Source organism: Carcharodon carcharias, chromosome 19 (assembly GCF_017639515.1).
Source record: "Carcharodon carcharias isolate sCarCar2 chromosome 19, sCarCar2.pri, whole genome shotgun sequence".
Classification (NCBI taxonomy): Eukaryota; Metazoa; Chordata; class Chondrichthyes; order Lamniformes; family Lamnidae; genus Carcharodon; species Carcharodon carcharias.
Window position 1 is genome coordinate 28,563,717 of NC_054485.1, and position 26,272 is coordinate 28,589,988.

The window sequence follows — 26,272 nt, forward strand, 5'->3', positions numbered from 1 at the left end:
GCCTTAACAGGGATGTAACTGGAGGCCAGATTAGTTTGGGGTTTTAGGAGTTATTATGGCAGTAATTTGCAGACCTATGTATGTACTTGAAATCTTTTCTTTTGTTAATAAATTGTTTAATTTAGTTCTCTTAAAAATCTCTAAAATCTTTGCAGACTTTACTTCTGAATTCAGGGCACGCATCTCAAAATAAATACAAATTGCAGAACTGTAGTGACCGTGTGATCAAGTTTCCCTTGTGGATTTGATCTGCCAGGTACACATCACCTGCTGCGTCATAACACACCCTTACAAGTTTCTGACCAGGCTTGCTTTCCTCTTACTTTTGCTTTAGGCTGTCCCAGAGTTTCACATCACATGAGCATATATAATAATTCCTTTTTTTGACATCACAGACTACTACAGTTAACCCTTTGTGAAACTTAGTCTAACATGCTCCAGTACACTACAATCTTTGCCCCAATTTGTTTCCTTTTTTTTCTGCTGGTTTCATTTTTTTTTCCCCCTTTCAGTCAGTAGCACACCCACTCTAGGCACATGTTTTGTTTCTCAGTTTATTTTCTTATCCCATCTCAATTCCCTTTGGCCCTGGAAGACTAACTCCTGTCACTCAAACGCTCCTGTATTTCACCCTATAAAGACAGAAAGAAAGCAAGAAAGCATGCTACCAAATATAAGGCCCAATGCTACCATGGGCATCCATGAATCACTGTGGGCCATCAGCAGCAGTAGAATTGTATAAAACCATAAATTGTAAATCATGGCCTGGCAGATCCTCCAATCTACCATTACCATCATAATGGGAGATCAAACCTAGTTCAATAAAGAGTGCAGGAGGGCATGCCAAGAACAGCACCAGGCATACCAAAAAATGAAGTGTCAACCTGGTGAAGCACAACACAAGACTACTTGCGTACCAAACAGCAAAAGCAGCTTGCGATAGGCAGAGCTAAGTGATCCACAACCAACGGATCAGACCTAAAAATTCTGCATTCCTGCCACATTCAGTCATGAATAGTGGTGGACAATTAAACAACTAACAGGAGGGCTCCACAAATACTCCATCCTCAATGACGGGGGAGACCAGCACATCAGTGCAAAAGACAAAGCTAAAGCATTTGCAACAATCTGCCACCAGAAGTGCCAAGCAAATGATCCATCGCAGCCTCCTCTGGAGATCCCCAGCATCACAGATGCCAGTCTTCAGCCAATTCGATTCACTCCACGTGTTATCAAGAAACAGCTGAAGGCACTGGAGACTGCAGAGGTTACGGAGAATATTCCAGCAAAATTACTGAAGATTTGTGCTCCAGAAGTAGCTGCGCCCTTAACCAAGCTGTTCCAGTACAGCTAGCTACTATTCTGGCATCCACCCGGCTATGTGGAAAACTGCCCAGGTATGTCCAAGCACAAAAAGCAGGACAAATGCACTTGGCCAATTACTGTCCCATCAGTCTACTCTTGATCATCAGCAAATTAACGGAAAGCATCATTGACAGTGCCTAGTAAGTATCGCTTGATAGCAATAACCTGCTCACTGACGCCCACTCAGCTCCTGACCCCATCACAGCCCGAGTCCAAACATGGACAAAAGAGCTGAACTCCAGAGGTGAGGAGAGAGTGACTGCCCTTGGTATCAAGGCAGCATTTGACTGAGTCTGGCATCAAGGATCCCTATCAAAACTGGAGTCAATGGGAATCAGGAGGAAAACTCTCCATTGGTTGGAGTTATACCTAGCGCAACGGAAAATGGTTGTTGGAGGTCAATCATCTCAGTCCTAGGATATGACTGCAGGAGTTCCTCAGGGTAGTGTCCTTGGCCCAACCATCTTCAGCTGCTTCAGCAATGACCTTCTTTCACACCATAAGGGCAGAGTGGGGATGTTCGCTGATTGCACAATGTTCAGCACCATTTGCGACTCCTGAAACTGAAGCAGTCCGTGCCCATATACAGCAAGACCTGAACAGCATTGAGGCTTGGGTTGATAACTGGCAAGTAACATTCGTACCACACAAGTGCCCAGCAACAATCATCTCCAACAAGGGAGAATCCAACCATCTCCCCTTATCATTCAATGGCATTACATCACTGAATCCCCCACTATCAACATCTTGGGTGAATCTTGACCAAAAATTGAACTGGACTAGCCATATAATTACTGTGGCTACGAGAGCAGGTCAGAAGCTGGGAATTCTGTGGAGTGTAACTCACCTCCTGACTCCAAAAAGCCTGTCCACCACCTACAAGGCATAAGTCAGGAGCATGATGGAATATTCTCCACTTGCCTGGGTGAAATCAGATGCTAAAGAAGCTTGACACCATCCAGGACAAAGCAGCATACTTGATTGGCACTCCATCCACCACCTTCAAAATTCAGTCCCTCCACCACCGATGCACGTGGCAGCACTGTATACCATCTACAAGATGCAGCAACTCACCAAGGCTCCTTCAACAGCACCTTCCATACCTGTGACCTCTACCACCTAGAAGGACAAGGGCAGCAGACAGATGGGAACACCACTGCCTGGAAGATTCTACACCACCCCCCCCCCCCCCAAGCCACTTGCCATCCTGACTTGGAACTATAGCACAGTTCCTTTACTGTCGCTGGGTCAAACCCTGGAACTCTCTAACAGCACTGTGGATGTACCTACCCCACATGGACTGCAGCAATTCAAGGAGGCAGCTCGCCACAACCCTCTCGAGGGCAATCTGGGATGGGCAATAAATGCTGGCCCAGCCAGTGCTGAGCAAAATTTAAAAAAGGTCAAAGGCATGGGGAGTGGTTTTCAACAGACCCTCCCTTCCTGATGCCGGGTTCCTCGATCAGGGACTGAGAAAGGATGCACCCCTCCATGGAGTCTTCAAGCAAACTCCACAAGGATTTGCTTTTCGAGATTCCCGTGTGGCAACTACCTTGCTTGTTGCTGATTAAATACCAGTGGGATGAGGCCCTTAATGGCCTATTTAAAGGCATCAATTCACATCTAACCATCCACGAGTGTTCCCATCCTGGACTTAATCAGGCCAAGGAGTTCCTACCCAGCACCCTCTCGGCCCAATGAAATGACCCCACCTCCAAACTTGCTACAGGGGGGCGTGAGAAAAAGACATTAAATTCCACCCACCAATAATCAGGAACTTGTTTTTAAAATGAGGTTACATGGCCATCTGTGTGTTACCAAGTTGAATTGGGCTACAATAGCATCTATTCCCAATGAGGGAATTAGCGCCAATTGGTACAACTCTATGAACTCCCACAGCGAGAGTAAAATTTCAATAGCAAGCCATTCCAGGAATTTGTCAGTCCCAAGACTCAAATAACGCATTATTAAATTTCAGGCAACAATGCTCACAAACAAAATTCACATCACATCCATGTCAAGCTTTAAACCTACAACTAAAGTGAACAGAATAGATGAAAGCTGCTTGAGGTTTCCCCAATAATTCAGTTCTGCGGAGAATGGAAGAAGTCCTAACATAATTTAAAATGACTGGTTTTAAAAAAAAATTAACCCTGGTTTAATGGCAGATTGTGTATCCAATTCAGATTTTGTGACAACAATCCAACATCACAATTTCAATTGTGCTTTACCACAGAACTGAAGAAAAAGAGTAATTGAAGTTACGAGTTGTAGTGAGAAAACAATTTCAGTCGTTTCTCTTCCTCCTTTCCCACTCTCCACTGCCACTTCCCCACCCATACACAATGCTATTAAAAGGTCAGGTCAATTACTTGTGCAGTTTGATATTTGGTAATTGAAGCTTCAAGGAATGAAGTTTAAAGTTCGAACCTCTTCCTACCAGATCTTCAAGTCTTTGATTTCACTGCCAGAACCTACTTAGAGCATGAACCCTACATTGTAAAAAGGACAAAAAGCTGAATTGAGGAATATAGCAGTGAAAACCCCTCATTTCATTGTGCAAATCCTGTATCATGGAAACCATGGACTCCAATAACACCCATAGGATTAGTGGAGTCAGCTATGACAATTCAGGTCAAGAAACTATTTTTGGCTCAAATATTAGTTAAATGGAAGTGGAGGAGGTGACCTAAAGTTTTGCAATTTCTAGGAACTAAATACAATAAACCCGTGACAAAAAACTAATTCAACATATTTTGCACAAACCTAGGACTACCATTACTTGAAATTATATTTTTCCCCCAATAGTAGTCATATTTGCAACATTTTTACTTTAGCTGGTGTTAGATCCTGCACCCTGGTTTTTTGAGACTTAAGGATCTGGGTAACACCCTTGTTTTGAGATGGCCAAGTAGGTACCACAGACAGAGAAGATCAGTAGACCATTCTTAGAAGAAACATATTCTCTTTATTTACAAAAGAAACTCAGCAGCTACACTATGTCTTTACACTTCAGACAGTAACTCAAGACTACTGACTACAGTGGTAGCCAGTGCTACTCTGCTATTGGATACTAAGATCATGTGATTTTCCATTACAATATTTGTCTTAAAAGGTATATTACACATCAGATTACCACAGCTGGTTAACCGTTATTTTAGGTTTATTGGGTTGATTATTCCCACAAGGCAGCTCTAAGAATAAAGATGATTACAAAAATAATTAAAAAGTTACTAATTTTTCTTTTTAGAGGGTGTTTAACAATGTGGACCACCTTGCCACAAATGATTGCTGAAGCAAAGTCTGTGATTTCTAAGAAATTTGATAGTTGCTTGAAAGAGAAATACTAAAAAGGTTGTGGTGATTGCACAGGAATGTGCAGGGATTTGATCAGATCAGGGATTAGATTAGATCACAGACTTGATGGGCCAAATTCTGTAACATTATACAATTCTATGGGAATAACAGTTCTTCCTGAGATCAAAAGCCAGTTTACACTGGAGTCAATTGTATATAGTTCATAGAAGGAATAGACTTGTTGGGCAGATCTATTCTTACAACACAAAATACTACTTCTTTTACTGTCCATGACATCAGCAGCTCAGGAATCCATTAATTAGTATATTTAATCTAAATTTATTATTGGAGCCTTCTATCCTGCTTCTAACTAGACATTTATCCAGTGTATTAAAAAAAATCAAGATGGACTAATGTGAAAAACTGAATGTACCAAGATAAAGCTTTCAGTCATGAAAGTTCACCATGACACAAACCCAATTTAAGTGCAGATTCTAGAATCATGGACAATTTACTCTGCTTTTTTTTAAAAAAAAAGTCTGCAAAGAAGTGTAGTTATTTTAATCTTTAACTTCAATTCTGGGGATTTTTCGAGGAGACTGAATATCTGCAACAGGTAATTTACTGGAGACAGGATTTTAAAATGACCAAACCCTGAAACCTTAATATAGACACTAATTTAAAGCACACCCAAGCTAACACAATATTTAAATTAAATCTCAGTTAGAAAACAGCCCTCATCCACCACACTATCTGAAATAATTACACAACTTTCAAACCCCCTAAAAGCATTCTTTCTCGGAGTAATAGCACATCAGAAGAAAATGTGAATCCACGAACAGAAATTCTGCTTTATGCACCAGATTCCACGTAACAAACCATTAAAGTAAAATTATATGTTAACTTGAAGGACCAAATTAATACACAAACGTATAATCTCACCAGAATGTCTGTCTGTATTGAGAACCATTTTACATGGAAAAAGTACAAAGTTTATTTAAAGGTTAATTAATGTATAAATGTAACATTACATAGCAGTGTTCACAATACTACAAAAAGTAAACCGAGTACAAGTAGAACCAACATAAAAAAGAATGCAAAATGTATAGAATTGGAGGCAACCTTGCATCATGAATTGGAAATAGGTTGGAGAGGTAGAAGACAGAGATTAGGGATAAATATAAAACTTCTCAGTAAAGAAACGAACAAAAAAAAAAGTCAAAAAATTAAACTATGTCACCATGGGAATAAAAGAAAGTTGAGAATTAGCGGAGAATACCAAACTTTACAAAGGTTAGAGCCCTCAAAAAACAGCAGAATTTGACAATAATGACAAACAGCAAACATTAGCAATATATTGAGCACAGCTCATTGAATTAATTATGAAATGATGTATCTCTGCAGATCTACAATTTTTACCATATGGCACTATTGAACCTTAGATCTACTTAATAAATAGACATTTTGCTTAAAGCTAACCTAGCTATACTCAACGCATCTGCCAATATAACTATCCGTCATATATTTTAAAAATATTGACATTAGATTGCTAATAATTGATCAGATGTTGTGCCAGTCCCTATGGTTCTATTTTTATGCTTTGAAGGGGGTTTGGAGCCTCAGGCATGAGTGCAGAAATTAAGCAAGACGGGGTATAAGAGTTATTGTTTTCCACCAAAATAGTTATCAATTACATCCTTGGTTCATGAATCTTTTCATAATCCTTTACAACATCACATGCTGCAGCTTACAACCTTGCAAGCTTTCTCTTCTATTTTGCAAGGGGCAACCCACTCATATAGTATCTTGTTATCAACTAGTGTCAGGTTGATCCTGTGCTCAGCACAGAGTATGTCTACCAACTTGACATACAGTACTTCATGTGCATATTGCCTCACACAGTGCTGTCTTTATCGGCTAGGCACTTTAACAACGTTAAAGAAGGTACTTACCTAATTGAAGGACACAGTGCATTTCACTTTAGGCTTAAAACAATAATTTTGCTGCCTCTCAGACACTTTTAAAGTATACTTTTATAACTCAGTGACATCAAGGACTTACCTTTTTGCCTAGAGGTGTTGGAATCATCCGCAAAAGATCTAGTCATGAAACGACATAATTGTATAGACAATCGTTATTGTAACTGACCTAGTCTCCCACTGTCAAACTCTTATGTTAAAGCAGCCAGATTCTAAAACTGCACAGGACTATCCCTTAATATTTTAAGGACACTAATATATTGACAGTGCTGGCATTTACATTCACATCCTTAGGTCTCCATTTGTAAAGTTAGGTTAATGCAGTGCCTTTTAAGTGGTGGTGGTGTGTTACAGTTCACTCAGGTAGTCTTCGTTGTTGTGGCAACACTCTGTACATGCATGTTGTAGTCCAGAGATATGGATAGTCATGGTAGAGGCTCCAACATTCTTTCCATCACATGGCTGACCAGGAATCTCTCCCACTCTTACCATCTGCAATGAGCATGTGTTGGAAGGATTTGCAATTCCTATTTGGCTGCATTATGCGTGCACCTTCCTTGGCCATCAACTCCTAGGGAGGGACTTGAACTCAGAGCTTCTGGCTCAGAGGCAGGGATGCTACCCATTGCACCACAAGACCTCCCTTTTGGTGTTACACACTAAATATTGTAGTAACTCTTAGCAATAGAACAACAACAGCCCAGGTTCATTCACTTCACTGTCTAAAGATTGTTTTAAATATCTGAATGAAATACAGAGCTGCATGTTAAAAGGAACATAAATTGTGTTTACATTAAGGGTCATGTGAGCAACATACATGAAATGGAAATTTCAATGTTATACAAGTGTGTGTAAATGTTAAAGTGAAATTCTGGCCTTCAACATTTTCATGGAGCTTAAGTTGTCAAGAAAATGGTTTGCTTGTGACAAATAAAGATGCAATTTTTTTCGCTTGCTGCAGTGCAATCCATGGATCCGATTTCCTCTCAGATATCACCAGTGCATTGCCATTGTTCAATGAATGCCAACAGATAACTTAATAGAATCAAAAAGCTTTGGAAGAGCACATAATGAAAGGTTTCCACCGGTCAGAAAATCTGTAACATGGAGGCATAAACTAAAGACTAGTTCTTGAAACTTGAGGAAGAAGGCTCATTTCTCCCTCCAAAAATAGATTATTAGATTTGGAATGCTTAATCGCAGAAGTCGTTTGAAGCCTGGTTAATAAAAGCACAAGGGAGAATTAAACACAAAGACAAATATTAAAGAGGAGCCAAAGAGAGCAGAGTAATGGGATTACAGAGCTCCAGTGAAAACACAGACAGGAAAACCATTCTGCAATGAAATTGCTATGATTTCAACTCCCAGAATCTCCTCCATATAAAAAACTGCCAACTGTCAGTTCATTAATTTTAGGAATACAAGGTAACAGGAGCCAGAGAAATCCACATTTATTTTTGATTAAAAGCTCTGCTGAACCATCCAAATATTACCTTTCTTTCACATGACTCTTGTTACGAAACCCAAACTTATCTTAGTGTTTTGAGCTCGGAGGTTGGGAACTTCAACTCCCAACGGATCTTGGGTTTTCTGTGCATGCACAATTCTACTTTTATGTTCTTTGAGGCCCATTGTGCTTGTGTATCAAAAAAAAGCATGAAAACCTGAGTCAGATGACTGGGTGCAGAGAGCCATAGCCAGCAAGTGTTTCAGGTAGAGTTCCCAAAAGGAAGTTCCAGGTAAGGGACAGATACAGGGTACAGAACAGGTCCTAGTTAAGGAAAAATGGAGAGGAGCAGAGAAAGGGGCTCCAATTAGATAAATGGCTGTGCATATCAGACTTTACATGAAGTTGGCTCAGGAGAAGCCCTGAAGATCCAAGGTTGGTGACTCCATGCTGAAGGCCATTGAGGCGAAGGCACCCCTTTAGAGCAATAAACGTTCTGCTCAGTGCGTCCAAAAATCTGAAGTTGTGCTTGTGATTTAGTGCTTGAATGTAGACCCAGGAATCCAGAGGAAACAAATCTCGGGAGGCAAGATTGAAACCCTGCAAGGTGGGCCACTGTTGAAACCATCTGACTGGAACAATGTTTGGAGAGAATGCCAAGGCTACATCTTCAAAAGTGAGGATTGGAATTCCTCCCGAGAGAGATGGAGCTTCAGTGAGATTGGTGACTCAGTGTTAAAGACTTCTGGGTGGGTTGTTGACAAATCTGTGGAATCTGTTTTGATCACATCTGCCATTTATTGTGCAGTGTGGTGTGTTCGACCACAGTTTGCCTGTTGATTCATATATACGTTGTACTCTAACATTCAGGGTTAATATGATAGATATTGTGAATTGTTTTATCTTTCTGAAATTGTATAGTAAAGTTTATTTTTGTTTGTTCAAAATCTCTAGAATCTTGTAGCTTTCTTCGGTGTGTGTAGTAATTATGGTTTTATTTAGTGTGCAATGTACCTTTAAGAATAATACTTAAAGAAGATCACATGATGTGTGGTAACCAATAAAAGTAGCATGGGCTACCTCAGCAGTCAGTGTAGAGATGGAGTTAGAGTTGAAAGCACATGCTGAGTTGGCGGGGGATAGTCAGATGGGTGGGGAGTAGTTGGAGGGTAGTTGTGGGGGGTGAAGTCAGTCCCGTAGTTAGGCAGGGGTTAGAAGTGGATTTAATCCTTCTAACCTTTCCCGGGTAACTGTTCTGCTAAGAGAATCAGAACCATCGAACCATCTGAGGTCTCTGATTTAAATCAGAATAACAGGGGGTTCCCAATGCAGGGAATTGCCCAACAGAAAAGTTTGAACTTTCTGGAAAATTCCCATGCAATCCTTTTGCGGGGATTTCTGGTGCGGGGGGTGGGGGGGGGAGAGAGCAGGGTTCCACACTCATCTTTTGGGAGTGCCTCCAAGGTACGCCCCCCCTGGAGATCGGAAGTTGCTGCTGAGTATATTGTAAATAAACTTAATATTTCCACTCAAGAAGTGTCTGCAGATCAACTCTATCAATAATAACACAACTCAGCCACCCTACAACACTGAGCAAGTGTCATGAATCTCAAACATTGTCTACTTTAAATAAGACATTATTGCTCCCTAGCTAGGTCTCAGCAACAACTTGGGGGTCTGGCCAAGGATTGTAAGACTCTCAGTGCCTGACACTGTGAGTGGCAGATCAGCGCTCAATTCCTAGTTCCCTTCTCCTTCCTACACAATTTTATTAAGAGACCTTCAGCTATCTTATACGCCTTTGGAGAGGATTTTCTCTCTGTCGGGTGGGCCAGTCAGGAATGGCTGCAAGCCGCCATTTTACATGGGCGGGCCAATTAAAGCCCATCCAGTGTGGTGGCGCTCAGCACGACCTGTGTAGGCGGGGGAAGGAGGGACAGTCGGGGCCTGTGCTCTTTCATGCATGCACGTGAAAGAGTGCAGAAATCTCCCTGGGGCAGGGAGCTGCCTCAGGGAGATTAAAAATTCTCATTATAAAATTAATAACGAAGGTAAAAAATAATTTACACATGTCCCCTCAGCATCACATGAGCTGGGACATGTTTTTGAAATGTTCGAAAAATATTTTATTAATTTAATAAACCCTTCATGAAACCTCATCCCGCTTGTGGATGAGGTTTCATGAAAAATGCAAAGGCCACCTGGGCTCTTCACCTGCCCGCCAACCTTAAGGTTGGACGGCAGCCCTGTCAATTTGGTTAATTGGCTGATTAATGGCCTTAACAGGCCTTTGACAGTTCGGCGGGTGCGCAGCCGACTCCGGCGCATGCCCACCAAACAAAAGGTCGCACTCTCAACGTCACCATGTGTCATTTTATACATCAGCTTGCGGGGCCCATCCCCACATGCCAAGGAGAAAATTCTGCCCTTCGACCTTTTGCTTTCCTCTTTCTGTATGCCCCTCTCCCTCCGCTCCTTCCCATTCATTGCTATTTGCCTGGAATAAGGCACAAGAGTTGGATTCAAAAATATGTTTTTAATGCATTTGTTTATTTTTGTTACATAGTTGGACTTTACTGTGTGGATACACTATGAAACACTCTTCTGCTTATCACTGGGGTTATGAAATTTCTATTAGGTGCGAAATGAAACAGCACATTCAACAACTTCTCCAGCAGCAGGCACTTAACCAGCTGTCTAGTTTCAAGCAATAATTATCTTTTAATGTTACTTTTAATTTCTGAAATTCTCAAAGGATAATTATAAGGTCTAGAAAGTTAGTTAAGTAAGTGCACTGCTATGTGTGAAGAAGAGCCATGCTGACAGGGAGCACCTAGGTTAGTTGCTTGGACTTTGCACACAACTGGTGCAACAATGTCATCCTCAACACTTGGGGGCCAAAGGCAAAGTGTTTTTCTTTCCCCACTAGTTGTTGATATGTGGGTAGCCCAAGGACAAAACTGAGCTCAATACTGATGATTGAATTTCCTGTCAAAAACTGCACTGCATTAATAAACAGGCTGGATGATGTAACAGGCTCTGCCTGGCACACATGAAATCTTACATGGGACACCTTTGGGAAAGAAATGAGGAATAAGAACTTTAAAACCTTTAATCTTTGCAGTGTGATTGAATAGCTGCTTATCACGGGTAAGCCAGTTTATGGTGTTGACCTTTGATCTTGTTCCATGTCTACCTGTTTATTCATTATCTGAAGGTTACTGCCACTGTGCATTATTGGTAATCATTTCCCACTCAAGATGAAATGAAAAGATGTATAAAATGTACATTTAAGTATGGGTGGGTGTCCTGCTCAGATCACAAGTACTACAACTTCAAGCATAGTCCTGCACTGAATGCTTTGGATGCATCAAAAAAATTGTAAATGGCACATGAAAGCATAGTTCATAAAGTTTTTAAAATATGCAGTTTAAATGTCCAGGCTTAAACAAATCCACTTCAACCAGTTGTGAAATCACATGAACAGCCTCTAGTTGCTGCTCAACTTTTTAAATTTAACATTAATTTTAAAAACTTAATAAATTATGTTTTCATATGCCCTTTAAAGTTTGCTTCTTTCATGTGCACATCCAAAATTATTAAAATTTAAAGTTGCACAAGGATTTTATAAACATCCCATATATTCCTAAAATGCAGGAAGTGACAAGCCAAGGATTAATGGGTGCAGCTTTAGCATGCTACATGAACACAATAAAGATTAAAAACACATGTATATAAATTTCCGTACGTGTTAAGGTCCAGGTACCATAATGGTTGCATTACTGGACTAGTGATCTAAATATTACAAGATCAAACTCCACCATAGGAGGTTTGAGAATTTAAATTCAGTTAGATAAATAAAATCTGGAAATAGAATAAAGAACTGGTATCAGTTAAAAAGAAAGGTCAGCAATAAATGGTCCTCAGCAGGTCTGGCCTTTGTAATGCCCAACTCACACCAATGGAGTTTACTCTTAACTACCTGCTGAAGTGGCTCAGCAAGCTACTCCAGTGGGTAGTTAAGAGTAAACTCCATTGGGCAGGTAAATGTGTAAGGGGGTGAGAGATTAGAGTGTCCAGGGCTGGAGTCAGTCTGCTGTGGAGTCAGCTAGTCGACTGAGTTGTCGGGGTATAGTCAGTCAGATGGGTAGGGAATAGTTAGAGGGTAGTTGTGGGGGGTGGGGGGTGGAGTCAGTCCCACAGTTGGGCAGGGGTTAGAAGTGGATTTAATCCTTCTAATTTTTCCTGGGTAACTATTCTGCTAAGAGAATCAGAACCATCGAGGTCTCCGATTTAAATCGGAATATCAGGTGGTTCCCAGTGCAGGGTAATTGCCCAACAGAAAAGTTTGAAGTTGCTGGGAAATTCACATGCAGTCCTTTTGTGGGGACTTCTGGGGGGGGGGGGGGTGTTGTGCAAGGAAGGGGAGTTCCTTTTGGGAGTACCTCCAAGGTACGCCCCCCTGGAGGTCAAAAGTTCTGGGCTTTAGTGTCACTTTAGTACTTTTTGAAATTAAATTCTGCCACAAAACAGATTCAAGGCAGGAAATGGATGTGATAGGCATATACCCCTAAAATTCACAGTAATGCAGCTTTTTAAAAAGCAGATTAAAATACATTAGCAAAGCATAGAAAAGATGAGAACATAAAAAAGGTCAGTGGTAATTCAAGTGAATACAGGTAAGGATTTGAAAAACATAGCTCGGTACTGTTTTACTCTCAGTAATGCTGGCTCAGGCAAAAGCGCAATGGCTGAATATAGCAAGAGGGAGGATTTGCATGTATATAGTTTTTCCATCCTCAAAAGCAACCCTCCCCCCCAGAAAAAAATGTCATAGCCAATTAATCACTTCTTGACATTTAGTTATTGTTTTGTAGGAAAGCATGGAAGCAAGTGTTCACACAATATCCCACAAGCAACAATGAGGTGAACAACCAACAAAGGTGTTTTGGTAGCTGATGGCTGGATGTTGGCCAGAAACTGGGATAATCCCCACTCTTCAAAAGAAGTGCCATGGACTTTGTTTATTATGTTCACCCAAACAGGTGAGTTCTTGGTTTTATATTTTATTTGATGGACAGCACATTCAACAATGCAGCACTCCCTCAGTATTGTACTTCAGTGTCAGCTGAGATTAGGTGCTAAAATCCTGAAATGGGACATGAACCCGCAACCTTTTGACTGAAGAGGCAAGAATGCTACTAATGGACCAATCTAATGAAAGATAGCGCTCATACAGACAAGGACAAGTCCAAGTTCAGTTCCTGGTTTGTACTGAGTAAGCGATCCTGAACAGCCCAGCAATACTCATCCTACAGGCTTACAAGAATGGCAAGATATAGGAGAGCTACTTGTGGTATTAAATTCTATCAAAACTATATTCCAGTGTCAATTACTGCATCAGTCACTAAAGTTTGGTACAGGAGAGGTTACAAGGACTTAAATCAACATGACATAAAGTGCCTGCTGCTGATTTTTGCAATTATCAGTGTTTAACATTGTGCGCCAGCTATCTCATTAATAATGTCGAAAAAAAAACTATTGCTTTTTTAAAAAATAGACACACCCAGTACCAGTTAAATCCTTGCTTGATTCATTGAACAAAGGGTTTTTGATTTGGCAAATGATGAGGAGTGAGTTACAGCCAGAACTACTTTTAATATATTTATTTTTTCCAAAAAAACCTGTGCAGACAGTGGCATGCTGACCCCAATCTTATTGCACACCACTCAAGGGTGACCATATTCTAAGTCAATGCTAACAAGACCATTAAAAGGTCGATGGGCTGGAACCAGGCATTGTATTAATGGGCTCCAGCAAAAACAAAGACAAAAATAAAAAAACTGCGGATACTGGAAATCCAAAACAAAAACAGAATTACCTGGAAAAACTCAGCAGGTCTGGCAGCATCAGCGGAGAAGAAAAGAGTTGACTTTTCGAGTCCTCATGACCCTTCAACCTTCCTGTTGAAGGGTCATGAGGACTCGAAACGTCAACTCTTTTCTTCTCCGCCGATGCTGCCAGACCTGCTGAGTTTTTCCAGGTAATTCTGTTTTTGTTCCAGCAAAAACAATGTGGTTCCAAGTTTATTTTGAACTGACTAAATTCGTAATGGTCATTGAGGTAAAAGATATCAAACTTTCAAAACAAGTGAAGAATTTGGCTCTTGTTTACCAGATACAAACAAAGGATTATACATGAGAAACAAGCCCTAGTGGGCTGAGTGAAACTAAGTAGGTGGATAAAATAGTTGACCATTTGCTGTGCTGTTTTGGAGGGACAATTTCAAAGTGCAGACAACCTACCTCTACAATATTCCATACAGCAAACACAGCATGCAGGATTAGATAAAGCTAGTGTTTTTGCAGTGTACATCTGCTGTCAGGGAATTGTACTTGGACCTGAAACAATATTTCAAAATTAAAAACATTCTTAGATTGTTTCTAACTCTCCTGTTTATGTCGATTAATCAGGCCCTGGGTTATGAAGAAGTCATACGGGCTCAAAATGTTAAATCTGTTTCTATTTCCACAGATGCTGCCAGACCTGCCGAGTTTTTCCAGCATGTTCTGTTTTTATCCCAGATTTCCAAAATCTGCAGTATTTTGCTTTTACCTGGTTACTATGAACTTCCCACCACCAGAAAGTAATGGTTAGGCAACCTCTGAACGAACATTTGAGTAGTGCATATTTAACTAATCTTGCCACCATTCCAAAATATTACCAAAAAGTGACATTAATTCACTGGCTCACTCACACATTGGTCTGCTTCATAGTTGCTTTTGTTGCATTTACAGTAACCTACATGGAAACAACAAGTCTATCATCACACTTTTACATTTTGGTTTAGGAATGTAATATTTCAGGTTACTTTGTGGCTTTTAAATAAAATAGATAAACTGTGCAAGCATGTAAAGAGCTTAGTGCCTTGTCTGGGGATATCCATATATCTTGCTCACAGTTAGTTCCGTTAATTGGCGTTACTGCTATGCATGGTTTGCTACATCTAGAATGAGTAAACTATTCTAGCACTACAAAGATACAATCCTGGTTGCTTTAATCTAGATTTCAAATTTTGAAGTCAAATTGCTAAATGAGATCAAATATTGTTGCAAACAACTGAAGAAAAGCCTTTAATACCTTACTACTCATCATATGATTCTATAATCTTTCAGCTCAACTGGAATAATCTTCTATTTGTTAAAGGAGAACTCCAAATTTCCAATTTTGGTTCATATAAAACCAACTTCAGGTATCAGGGATAAAATTCTGCTCTTCAATAATGTGTTAGTGTAATTTATTTTGTCTTTCCCTAGCCTATCGCTACCATTAAGCTAATTGTCTTTCTGCCATTTTGTCTTCTTGCACTTATGCCGCAGAAATTTTTTCTGCCTTTGTACTGATAGTGAAACAGTTGGAAAGGACCATACACTGACATTTTGTACATCAGATTATTAAAGTTACAAATTTATCAGAGGGAGTGTTTATGCTTCAGCATCTGTCTTGCACTCAGGTGGAGTGCCACCCCATTGAAAAACTCCAGCAAACTTCCCTTTAAATCTGTTTACAACATAATCGTGCAAGTTATTTTGAAACACTACATCTCAAGCACATTATTACAACAAAATAAATATGACCCTTCTGGGCCACCTCCACCCCTCCCCAAATAAAATTTTACCAAAAAAACTTTATAGTGTCAGCATAGCATAATTGGCAGCATTATACTCTTGCCTTTGAAGTAGAAGGTTGTGGGTTCAAGCCCTAATCCAGACTTGAGCAAGTAATCTAATGCAAAGCTGGAGTGCTATATTGTTGGTGCTCTCATATTCAGACAAGGTACTTTTTCAGGTGGACCTAAAAAACTTCTGTGGCACTTTCTATGTCCTTAGTATCTTCGTTCTCTCAACCATCACCAAATTATTTGCTGGTCATGGGATTTTGCAAAGAACATTAATCGGATTATGTAGAAATTAGGTATGCCCTGGGGGCATACAGGACTGTCTAAATGCTCATGTACATACAGCATATATATCTTTAACTATACAAAACTGTTAGTAAAATAAAATCTCATACTGAGATTGCAGGAGACAAATACAGGTACAACAGGGACACAAGTATAAAACATTTACTTTGGTAATTTACTTTGCCGTTTGAATAGAGCAACTCACTTCGTTCTGAGAACAAACTGGAACCTACACTACTATCCTCCCTCCCCATGAAATGATACTTAGTATAAAACAATACCAACCACAGTTCATCTCAATAATCACAGACTTGCGGGCCATCCTACCTATTCATTTAAAAATCTCATTAGCAGAAGGCATGGGTGACATTAGTTGAGATATTTTGGCAATGACGACACAGGCTCGCTTGGTGTCATGTGCAACTGTGCAAATCTGGAGCAGATAGCTAACAACGCATGACAAAAAAAAAGAGGCTCACACACAAGCCCAACAGGTTACACACTGTAAACCGTGTCAGCACAGCCAGGGTACAAATCAACCAAAGTCCCCACTTATAATTTCACGCACACCATGGCCCCGGGAGGATTAGGCCAGTCCATTCCCCCAGCCACCAGATATTCTTATATAATATAATGATATTCTGAGATCATTCTGTCCACATTATTCTCACATCTGCAGTCCCACCCACCCCACCCACCCCAGGGAGCACTACCATATTATATAATATCACTGGCTGCACGGTGCATATAAACTCGAAAAGCTAGAAGTTAAATGGATGGGTTACAAGAGCTCCTAATGAACCTGAAAGGACTGGAGTGTGGGGGCTGCTCATGTGACCTCACCGAGAAAGTTACTCAGGGCATTCTTGAAATTCCGTACAGGGCCCTAGGAGAGTCACGAACTTTGATCGGAACTTGCGCTGGTGGAGTAAGACACCAACCTACCCAGGAGAGGGGAGGAGTCACTCAGCTTCAGGGAAACGCCTTTAGAAAGAGCAGTTTTAAACATTAAAAATAATCATTAAATGTCGGAGCAATGCAGGGCGGATTGGATTAACTGAAGCGCAAAAAGAAATTCACGAATTGTGAAACTGACAGTTTCCTGGTCAGTTACACATGTTGACACGTTTGTTCTAACCGCAAGAGACATGTTCCCTGTGTCTCCATTTGTAGCCCCGCTTCGCGTGTCTTTGGGTCGAATTCATTGCTCACATTCTACCTTCAAATACAAACTAGCAGTAAGTGTAACTATCCCAGGCCCGGGAACAGCGAGATCCGGGCCAAGTCGGAAAAGGGACACATTTTGTAACAAAGATTCGAAATCGCAACAACATCCACAAGCCGGCACCTTGTTCAGTGCTGAGCAACTTCGCCCACACTCTTCAACCCCCAAAACGCTAGCTCGTAAAGTCAGATTGTAAATAAACCTACTTTTGTGTTTGCTACTTCCCCAGCCTTGTTTGGCGATGCTGGGACTTCTTATAATCGCTCGTCCCGCCGACTTTAAAGCGTCCATGTTCCTTAAATCCTTCCAAACCCACAAAACAAAACTATTTCGCAGAAGCCTTGAGCCGCGTCTTCTATCCCAATCACCTCCTATAAACTTTCTTTAAAAAAAACCCCTCAATAGAGTTTAGGGGGAGGTGACATTTACGTAAAATACTTCGGTCCAGTCGTGACGCAACACGTCCCCGATGTTGCGTCCGTCGATCACTCAAAAGTTATCCCTGCTGGATGAGACGGAAATTCAAACCACCAAACTTTTACAGGGTGTGATACCAGTGAGATCATCCGACCGGTTGATTGGTCCTGTGGCTGATGGGTCATCGGTGGAAACGAGCTCTTAAAGTGACAGCGCCTGGCAAACTTCACAGCAAAGTATGAAGAGTGGCGAATGTGAGATAAGAGATAAGAATGAAAACAAAATACTGCGGTTGCTGGAAATCTGAAATAAAAACAGGAAATGCTGAGGTGGGGGGGAAATCAGCGGGTCTGGCAGCATCTGTGGAGAGAGGGACAGTGTTTACGTTTCGACTCCAATATGTCTCTTCAGCGCCCTTTGGAGAGATAAATTAAACTGGATTGTGCTACAAGGTGGGAACAATTACATGATATCTATCCAAAACCTAACTCCCAAAGGCATTTCAGCACGTGTGGTTATGCATCTGGCAGCTTTATTGGGCATTTTCATTTCTTTTTGGTGTAAGTGGGTGCCACAGATGTTACAAATTGTGACTCGTCCATAAAATCATTGGATAGGGGCTCCCCTGAAGCCTCAATGTTACAGGTTTGACCCCTGATTTGTATTGGCCTCATGTGTATCAGCCAGGGCAGTGTTCCACGCATTGTAATTCACCTCATTTTAAGTTACATTGTTTCATTGTTTGCCACTGTGAGATTTGAACTCTTGATCTTAGGGTTACAAACCCAGTACCATAACCACTTGGCTATTTAGGCCAAGCTCTCACCTCATTTTTAAGGAGGACTAAGGTTCATTGCTCCCAATTGATGTGCATTGATTGCTCTGAGAAAATGAGTGTGTAGATACTAGGTCTGTGGCCTTTTGACATCTGCAATCCCCAATCCATGGGTTTCTCACCCATTCAATTAAAAAGGTGGGAAATTGCCTGCTGGCGAGTACAGAAGTGGAAATCTCTGCTCTGGTGAGGATGGAACCAGGACACATTGTGATGCATCCCATGGCAGAATCGCCAATCAAGATTCCACATGTCGGGGGGGATAAAAATTTGAGTGAGGGCTGTCAGGACCCATTGAACAAACACACCCCCTAGTATGTGAACCTGTCATCACCAATCACCACCCACCCACCCTCCCTCCACCGCAGCCCAACATGTAACCCACTCCTGACAGGATTTTCTGTTTGTCTCTTTGACTGTCATTGGTATTGTATATGTGGAAAATATTTGCCTGAGTCTGGGCCCGCTGGGGCATGGGCCCCTGCACTTTGAGTCGACCTCCCTCCCAGGCCTTGCCCCTTTCAACATATTCCTATCCACTGGCAACATCGAACTGTACCTCATTGTGAGCTACAGTGTGATGGGAGGAATCAGAAGGAAAAATAAAGCAGCAATTCAGAGAAATGAGAGAATTTGCTTCTAAGTTAGATTCAATTTGATGTCTGGATTTAAACCTGTGCCATAAATAGGAACCGCATGGCCAAAAATGGGAGTAAATCAATATTTTTTTTTACCCTTTGAGATACCCAGACACTTTCATTATGTAGACATTTACCATAACTCACCTTTCAACTCAATGTACTATGTACAGGTTTTCCCCAATTCGGGCATAAGGCTGCATTCAAACTTTTCACTCGACAATAATTCATTTTCACTGCAGTTTCTATATGGTGGTGGTGGTGACTGAACATCAGGATTTTCACACAAGCCTCTGAGATAGAGGGAACTGTTCAACAATTAGGGAAAATACCAACATGGCTAACCCATGGGCAGAAATTTTTGCTTGGCTGGCAGGCGGGCGCCCGACCCACTCGAGTGTGAAATGACGTGCGCTGACATTTGGCCGAGCATGCTGACATCAACATGCAGTTGCGCGATAGTTTGGTCGGTGGGCGCGCGCTGGAGTCGGCATCACGCCCACCGGCAATTTAAAAAGCCTGCTAAGGCCATTAAGTAATCGATTAATGTAAATTTTTCACTGTCCGTCCAATCTAACAATTGGCAGGCAGGTGAAAAGGCCAAGCGGCTTTTGCATTTTTTTGGAAACCTCATCCATGGGTGGGATGAGGTTTCTAAAAGCAAATAAAAATAAAATAGTAACTTTAATTTTTCATTAATTGTACAACCCTGCTCTTGTGACAGCAGAGGCATGTTTTATTCCATTTTTATTTTCTTTACTTTTTTTTATGTCTCTTCATCTCCCTGTGATGCAGCACTCACCCGCGCTCAGCCCGCTCGCACTCCCCTCCACACTGCCCCCCTCACAGCACAGGTAGCACTCAGCATTGCTGCTTGTGTTTCACGCTGGGCAGCCCTTAATTGGCCACCAGCATGAAATTGCAGTGCGGTGCCGTTCACGGGCAGCAGTCTGCTTCCCGACCACCCCCCTCCCCACCCCGAATGATCTTGACCAGGTGACGTGGAAAGGATGTTTCCTCTTGAGGGTGAGTCCAGAACTAGGAGGTACTGTTTTAAAATTAGTGACTGCCCTTTTAGGACAGAGATGAGGAGAATTTTTTTCTCTCAGAGGGTTGTGCAGCTTTGCAACTCTCTGCCTCAGAAGGCGGTGGAAGCGGGGTCACTGAATAATTTTAAAGTAGTGTTAGATAGATTCTTGTTAGACAAGGGAATCAAAGATTATTGGGGGTAGATGAGAATATGGAACTCGAAACACAAACAGATCAGCCATGATCTTATTGAATGGTGGAGCAGGCTCGAGGGGCCGAATGGCCTACTTCTGCTCCTATTTCGAATGTATGTTCATGTGTATGTTCTGCCATTACCATCAGTAGCCAATTTTGGTTTACTATTACAAGCTGAATATCCTTTATCCAGAACCCTTGGGGAGGGTTTAAACTAGAGTGGCACGGGGGTGGGAACCTGAGCGGGGAGACACAAGAGAGGAAAACAAAGATAGAAATGAAAGACAGAAAAGTAGAAAGCAAAAATGGAAGGCAGTGGAAACAAGGGGTAGCAGAAAATAGGGCCATAGTATATAAAAAAAGTGTAAAAATGTTAAAAATCATAAATTTAAAGGCACTGTATCTGAATGCATGGAGAATTCACAATAAGGTAGACAAATTAACAGTGTAAATAGATGTAAATGAGCATGATATGATTGTGATTATGGAGACGTGGTTGTAGGGTGACCAAGATTGAAAACTGAATATCCAAAGGTATTCGATTTTGAGGAAGGATAGGCAAAAAGGAAAAGGAGGTGGGTGACCTTGTTAGTTAAGGATGAAATCAGTGCAGTAGAGAGAGAGGGTATTGGTTCAGAAAATTTATATGTAGAATCAGTCTGGGTAGAGCTAAGAGGCAACAAGGAGCGGAAAGCATTAGTGGGAGTTTTCTATAGGCCTCCAAACAGTAGTGGTATGGTAGGGGATGTCTTTAAACAGGAAATTAGAGATACATGTAACAAGGGTGCTACAGTAATCATGGGCGAATTTAATCGACATATAGACTGGGCAAACCAAACTAGCAATAATACTGTGGTGAATGAATTTCTGGAGTGTGTATGAGATAGTTTTTCAGACCAGTACATCGAGGAACCAGCTAGGGGACAGGCTATCCTAGATTTGATATTGTGCAATGGGAAAGGGTTAATTAATGATCTTGTTGTGTGTGGTCCTTTAGGAACAGTGGCCATAACGTGATAGACTTCATCATTAGGATGGGAAGTGAAATAGTCCGATCCGAAACTAGGCTCCTAACTCTAAACAAAGGAAACTACAAAGGTATGAGAGGTGAGATGGCTGTGAAAGATTGGGGAACTTCATTAAAAGGCATGACAGTGGATAAACAATGGCTAATACTTAAGGAACTAATGCATGCATTGCAACAGTTATATATTCCTTTCTGGTGCAAAAACATGACAGGGAAAGTGGCCCAACTATGGCTAACAAAAGAAATTAAGGATAGTATTACATTCCAAAGAAGACTCATATTAAGTTGCTAGAAAAAGCAAGCCTGAGGATTGGAAGCAGCTTAAAAATTAGCAAAGGAGGACCAAGAGATTGATTAAGAGGGGAAAAACAGGGAATGAGATTAAATTTATAAGGAACATAAAAGCGGACTGTAAAAGTTTATATAAGTATGTAAAAAGCAAAAGATTAATAAAGACAAATAAAGGTCCCTTACAGTCCGATTTGGAAGAATTTAGAATAGGGAACAAGGAAATGGCAGAGCAATTAAACAATTACTTCCAATCTGCCTTCATGGAGGAAGACACAAATAACTTCCCAGAAATGCTAGAGAATCAAGGTTCTAGTGAGAAGGAGGAATTGAAAGAAATAAACCTTGCTAAAAAAAAGTGCTGGAAAAATTAATGGGACTGAAAGCCGATAAATCCCCAGGGCCTGATAATCTACATCCCAGGGTACTAAAGGAGGTGGCCATGGAAATAGTGTTGATTGTTATCTTCCAAAATTCTACAGATTCTGGAACAGTCCCGGCAGATTGGAGGATGGCAAATGTAACCCCACTGTTTAAAAAAGGAGGGAGGGAGAAAACAGGGAATTACAGATTGCTTAGCACAACATCAGTAGCAGGGAAAGTACTAGAGTCTATTATAAAATATGAGATAACAGGACTTTGTCTAATCCCATTGATATTTTCCAAAAGTCAACATGGATTTATGAATGAGAAATCATGTTTGACAAACCTACTGGAGTTTTTTTGAGGACATAAATAGTAGAATAAATAAGGGAGAACAAGTGGATGTGATGCATTTGGATTTTCAGAAAGCTTTTGATAAGGTCTCACATAAGAGGTTAGTGTGCAAAATTAAAGCACAAGGGATTGGGGTAATTATATATGCATGGATTGAGAATTGGTTAACAGATAGGAAACAGAGATTAGGAATAAATGGGTCTTTTTTCAGAGTGGCAGGTGGTGACTAGTGGGGTACTTCAGGGATCAGGGCTTGGGTCCCAGCTATTCACAATATATATCAGTGATTTGGATGAGGAAATGAAATGTAATATTTCCAAGTTTACTGTTGACACAAAACTAGGTGGGAATGTGAATGGTGAGAAGTATGTTAAGAGGCTTCATGACAATTTAGACAAGTTGAGTGAGTGGGCAAATACATGGCAGATGCGGTATTTGCATCTAGATAAGAGTGAAGTTATCCACTTTGGTAGGAATAACAGAATGGCAGAGTATTATTTAAAAGGAGATAGACTGGGAAATGTTGATGTACAAAGGGATAAGCCAGTCACTGAAAGCATGCATGCAGATGAAGCAGGCACTTAGGAAGGTAAACAGTGTGTAGGCCTTCATTGCAAGAGGATTTGAGTACAGGAGCAAGGATGACTTACTGCAGCTGTACAGGGCCTTGGTGAGACCACAACTGGAATATTGTATGCAGTTTTGGTCTCCTTACCTAAGAAGGATACTCTTGCCATAGAAGGAGTGCAGCAAAGGTTCACCAGGCTGATTCCTGGGATGGCATGACTGTCATATGAGGAGAGATGGGGTCAACTAGAACTGTATTCACTGGAGTTTAGAAGGATTGAAATGTATACAATTCTGACAGGGCTGGACAGACCGGATGCATGGATGATGTTTCCTCTGGCTGGATGGGGGTCCAGAACTAGGGATCACAACCTCAGGATACAGGGTAGGCAATGTAGGACTGAGATGAGGAGAAATTTCTTCACTTAGAGGGTGATGAACCTGTGGAATTCTCCATCAAAGAGGGCCTGTGGAGGTCAAGTCACTGAATATATTTAAGAAGGAAACAGGTAGGTTTCTAGATTATAAAGGCATCAAGAGGTATGGGGAGAAAGCAGGAATATGGCATTTAGAAAGAGGATCAGTCATGATCATATTGCATGGTGGAGCAGAATCGAAGGGCCGAATGGCCTACTCCTGCTCCTATTTTCTATGTTTCTACAATTGTATTTCGGATTTCAGGTAATTTTGGTTTTCGGATGCCGCATGTAAACTTACATTAAAATAGCCTAAGCCTAGGCTAGTTATAGTTTAAAGTAAATTAAATGGCCAGAAAATTAAGATGTATTACTGAATAATATAGGGTACCTGTAATCAGTTTCTTTTTGACATGTTCACCACAAAAATCACAAGGTAAACTGTGCAGACAAACAACCAGACTTCCCGTGGTGAAGGTCGATGAGGTTCATAAGAATTGCAGCTTCTGGATGTGTTTTGTTTCCAAATTTATGGATAAAGGATACTCGACATGCATCAATCAACATAGAAATACAGTTTGAAGTGCATCTCCTCACTGTCTGCTCCGTCCAATCAAGTAGGAGCCAAAGTGCGTGGCTGTTGTGCCAAATCATTAAAATAGTGTTTATCTGGTTCTGTACTGACATAAACTTCAAACTGCTGGCCAGCCCTATTCTTGGATTCTTGATCCACTCTCACTTGAAAATACGAGAGCTCAGACACTAAACTTAGATCCCAGGCTGCATCACATGGTTCTGTCTTCCACTATTTCACATTATATAAGCAATGGTGAATCCTTTAAAATGTGTTCATTTTTAAATTGCAACTCGATTGTTAATGGCTGCATTCATGTTTACTACTGTGACCTTTGCAGATGGAATTTAATGCAGTTTCCAGTTTCATCCAGGCAAGAATTTAAGCATCTTTAGACTTGCCAGCATTTCTTCAAATATGTTTATTCTCATGGCAATGGATTGTTCCCATCGTTTTCCAATTACAATGGTGAAGCAGAATAATTTTTAAGATGTATTTGAACTTTTATTAGATTTGCTAGAATTGTTGCCCATTTTGTCTGCAACATAGCGTAGCCACAGATATACAATGCCAGATTCTACACAAAACTGATTACAATTCCAGTTATTTATCTCAAGTGTGTACACATACATAATTCAAGGAAAAGGCTGGTAATTTTGTTAATGATGTAGCATATGTTTTGGTTTCTGATGTGATAAACATGGTTTTGATTTTGTGATAACATTGCAGATGGAACAATTTCACAATATTTATATAAACATATGCACTGCATCTGAGTTTCCAGTTCTATCCAGGCATAGTATTTAGCTTCACTCACCTTGCTTTAAAAAAACTTTACTCCAAAAATTCGTCTTTTGCTCAAATTAGTTTTCACTCCTTTTCATTAAAAGTCTCACTCATCTTCTTTAGCAAACTGGATGTTCCCCTAATAACTGTAGACCATATCACACTAAAATATGCTTCATTAGCGAGACAGGCCTTTGTTGTACTGCCAGGTGGCTGCAGTTAACCCCTGTGGATGACAAAGCAAAATAACATTAAGCAATAAGTATTTTGCAAACTTCCACTTGATTTGAAAAATGACACTTTAAAGTAAAATTGCCTAAAATAATTGCCTATGTTTTTGTTGAACAAAGTCTTTATGGTATTAATGTTTTGAAAGTATACTTTTCACGCAATGATCTGCATGGTGGGGCATGGCGGCATTGTCACTGGACTGTTATTTCAGAGGCCCAGGGTAATGCTCTGGGGACCCCGAGTTCAAATCCCACCATGGCAGATGGTGAAATATGAATTCAATAAAAATCTGGAATTATAAGTCTGATGATGACCACAAAACCAGTGCTGATTGTTGTAAAAACCCATCTGGGTTCATTAGTCCCCATTAGGGAAGCAAACCTGCTGCCCTGGCCTACATATAACTCCTGATCCACAGCAATGTGGTTGACTCTTAAATGCCCTCTGAACAAGGACAATTAGGGATGGGCAATAAATGCTGCCTAGCCAATGATGCCAAAGTGCGTTGCTCTTGTGCCAAATCATTAAAATAGTGTCTATGTGGTTCTGTACTGACATAAACTTCAAACTGCTGGCCAGCCCTATTCTTGGATTCTTGATCCACTTGAAATATACGAGAGCTCAGACACTAAACTTAGATCCCAGGCTACAACACATGGTTGAACGAATAAAAAAAATCAGATTGTATCAGTTTATTTTGTCTATAATATTTGGGAATTATAACCTCTTTCAGAAATATTTGGTGAGAACAGATTATCTGCAATAACGTTAGTAGCTTATTGCTCAGCTCGTAAGCATTTGGATTCTATAAATCTGTCCCTGTCACTCGCTTTTCATGCAGTCACATGTAGACTTCATTACAATAAAAAATATGAACCAGGATTCTGCTTAAGAAAGGCAAAATCTATAAATCTATTGTTATGGACAGGAGGGGGGGCGGGTGCCAGTTCAAGAAGCCCTGTTTTCCTCTTACTACCTGTCCATAAATAGAAGGTGTTTAGAATTAAAACTCTGAAGAAGGGTCATATGAACTCGAAACATTAACTCTGTTTCTCTCCCGCAGATGCTGCCAGACCTGCTGAGATTTTCCAGCATTTTCTGTTTTTGTTTCAGGTTTCCAGCATCCGCGGTATTTTGCTTTTATCTTGGTGTTTTGAATGAGTTGTTTTAAAGAATAAGTGGTGGCATCTTTTCCCAAACCCTTGATTTTTGTACGATCCAATTTTACCAATAATCCACAGCAAACTCGAGTTAGGGTTAACTCAGCAGGTTAATT

General features: G+C 40.7%; 1 protein-coding gene across 2 annotated transcripts in view; it reads right to left on the reverse strand.

Moving 5' to 3' along the window:
• The window catches only part of ldlrap1b (low density lipoprotein receptor adaptor protein 1b), a 43,856-nt gene extending 26,074 nt beyond the window's left edge, over positions 1–17,782 (reverse strand). The window contains exon 1 of one of the 2 annotated variants that reach the window (XM_041213627.1): positions 17,483–17,782. In XM_041213627.1, the coding sequence (XP_041069561.1) occupies positions 17,483–17,567 (85 nt within the window). In that variant the 5' untranslated portion in view covers positions 17,568–17,782. The remainder of the gene's footprint in view (positions 1–17,482) is intronic. The other variant, XM_041213626.1, reaches the window with a different exon arrangement.
• Positions 17,783–26,272: the final 8,490 nt, after the last annotated feature.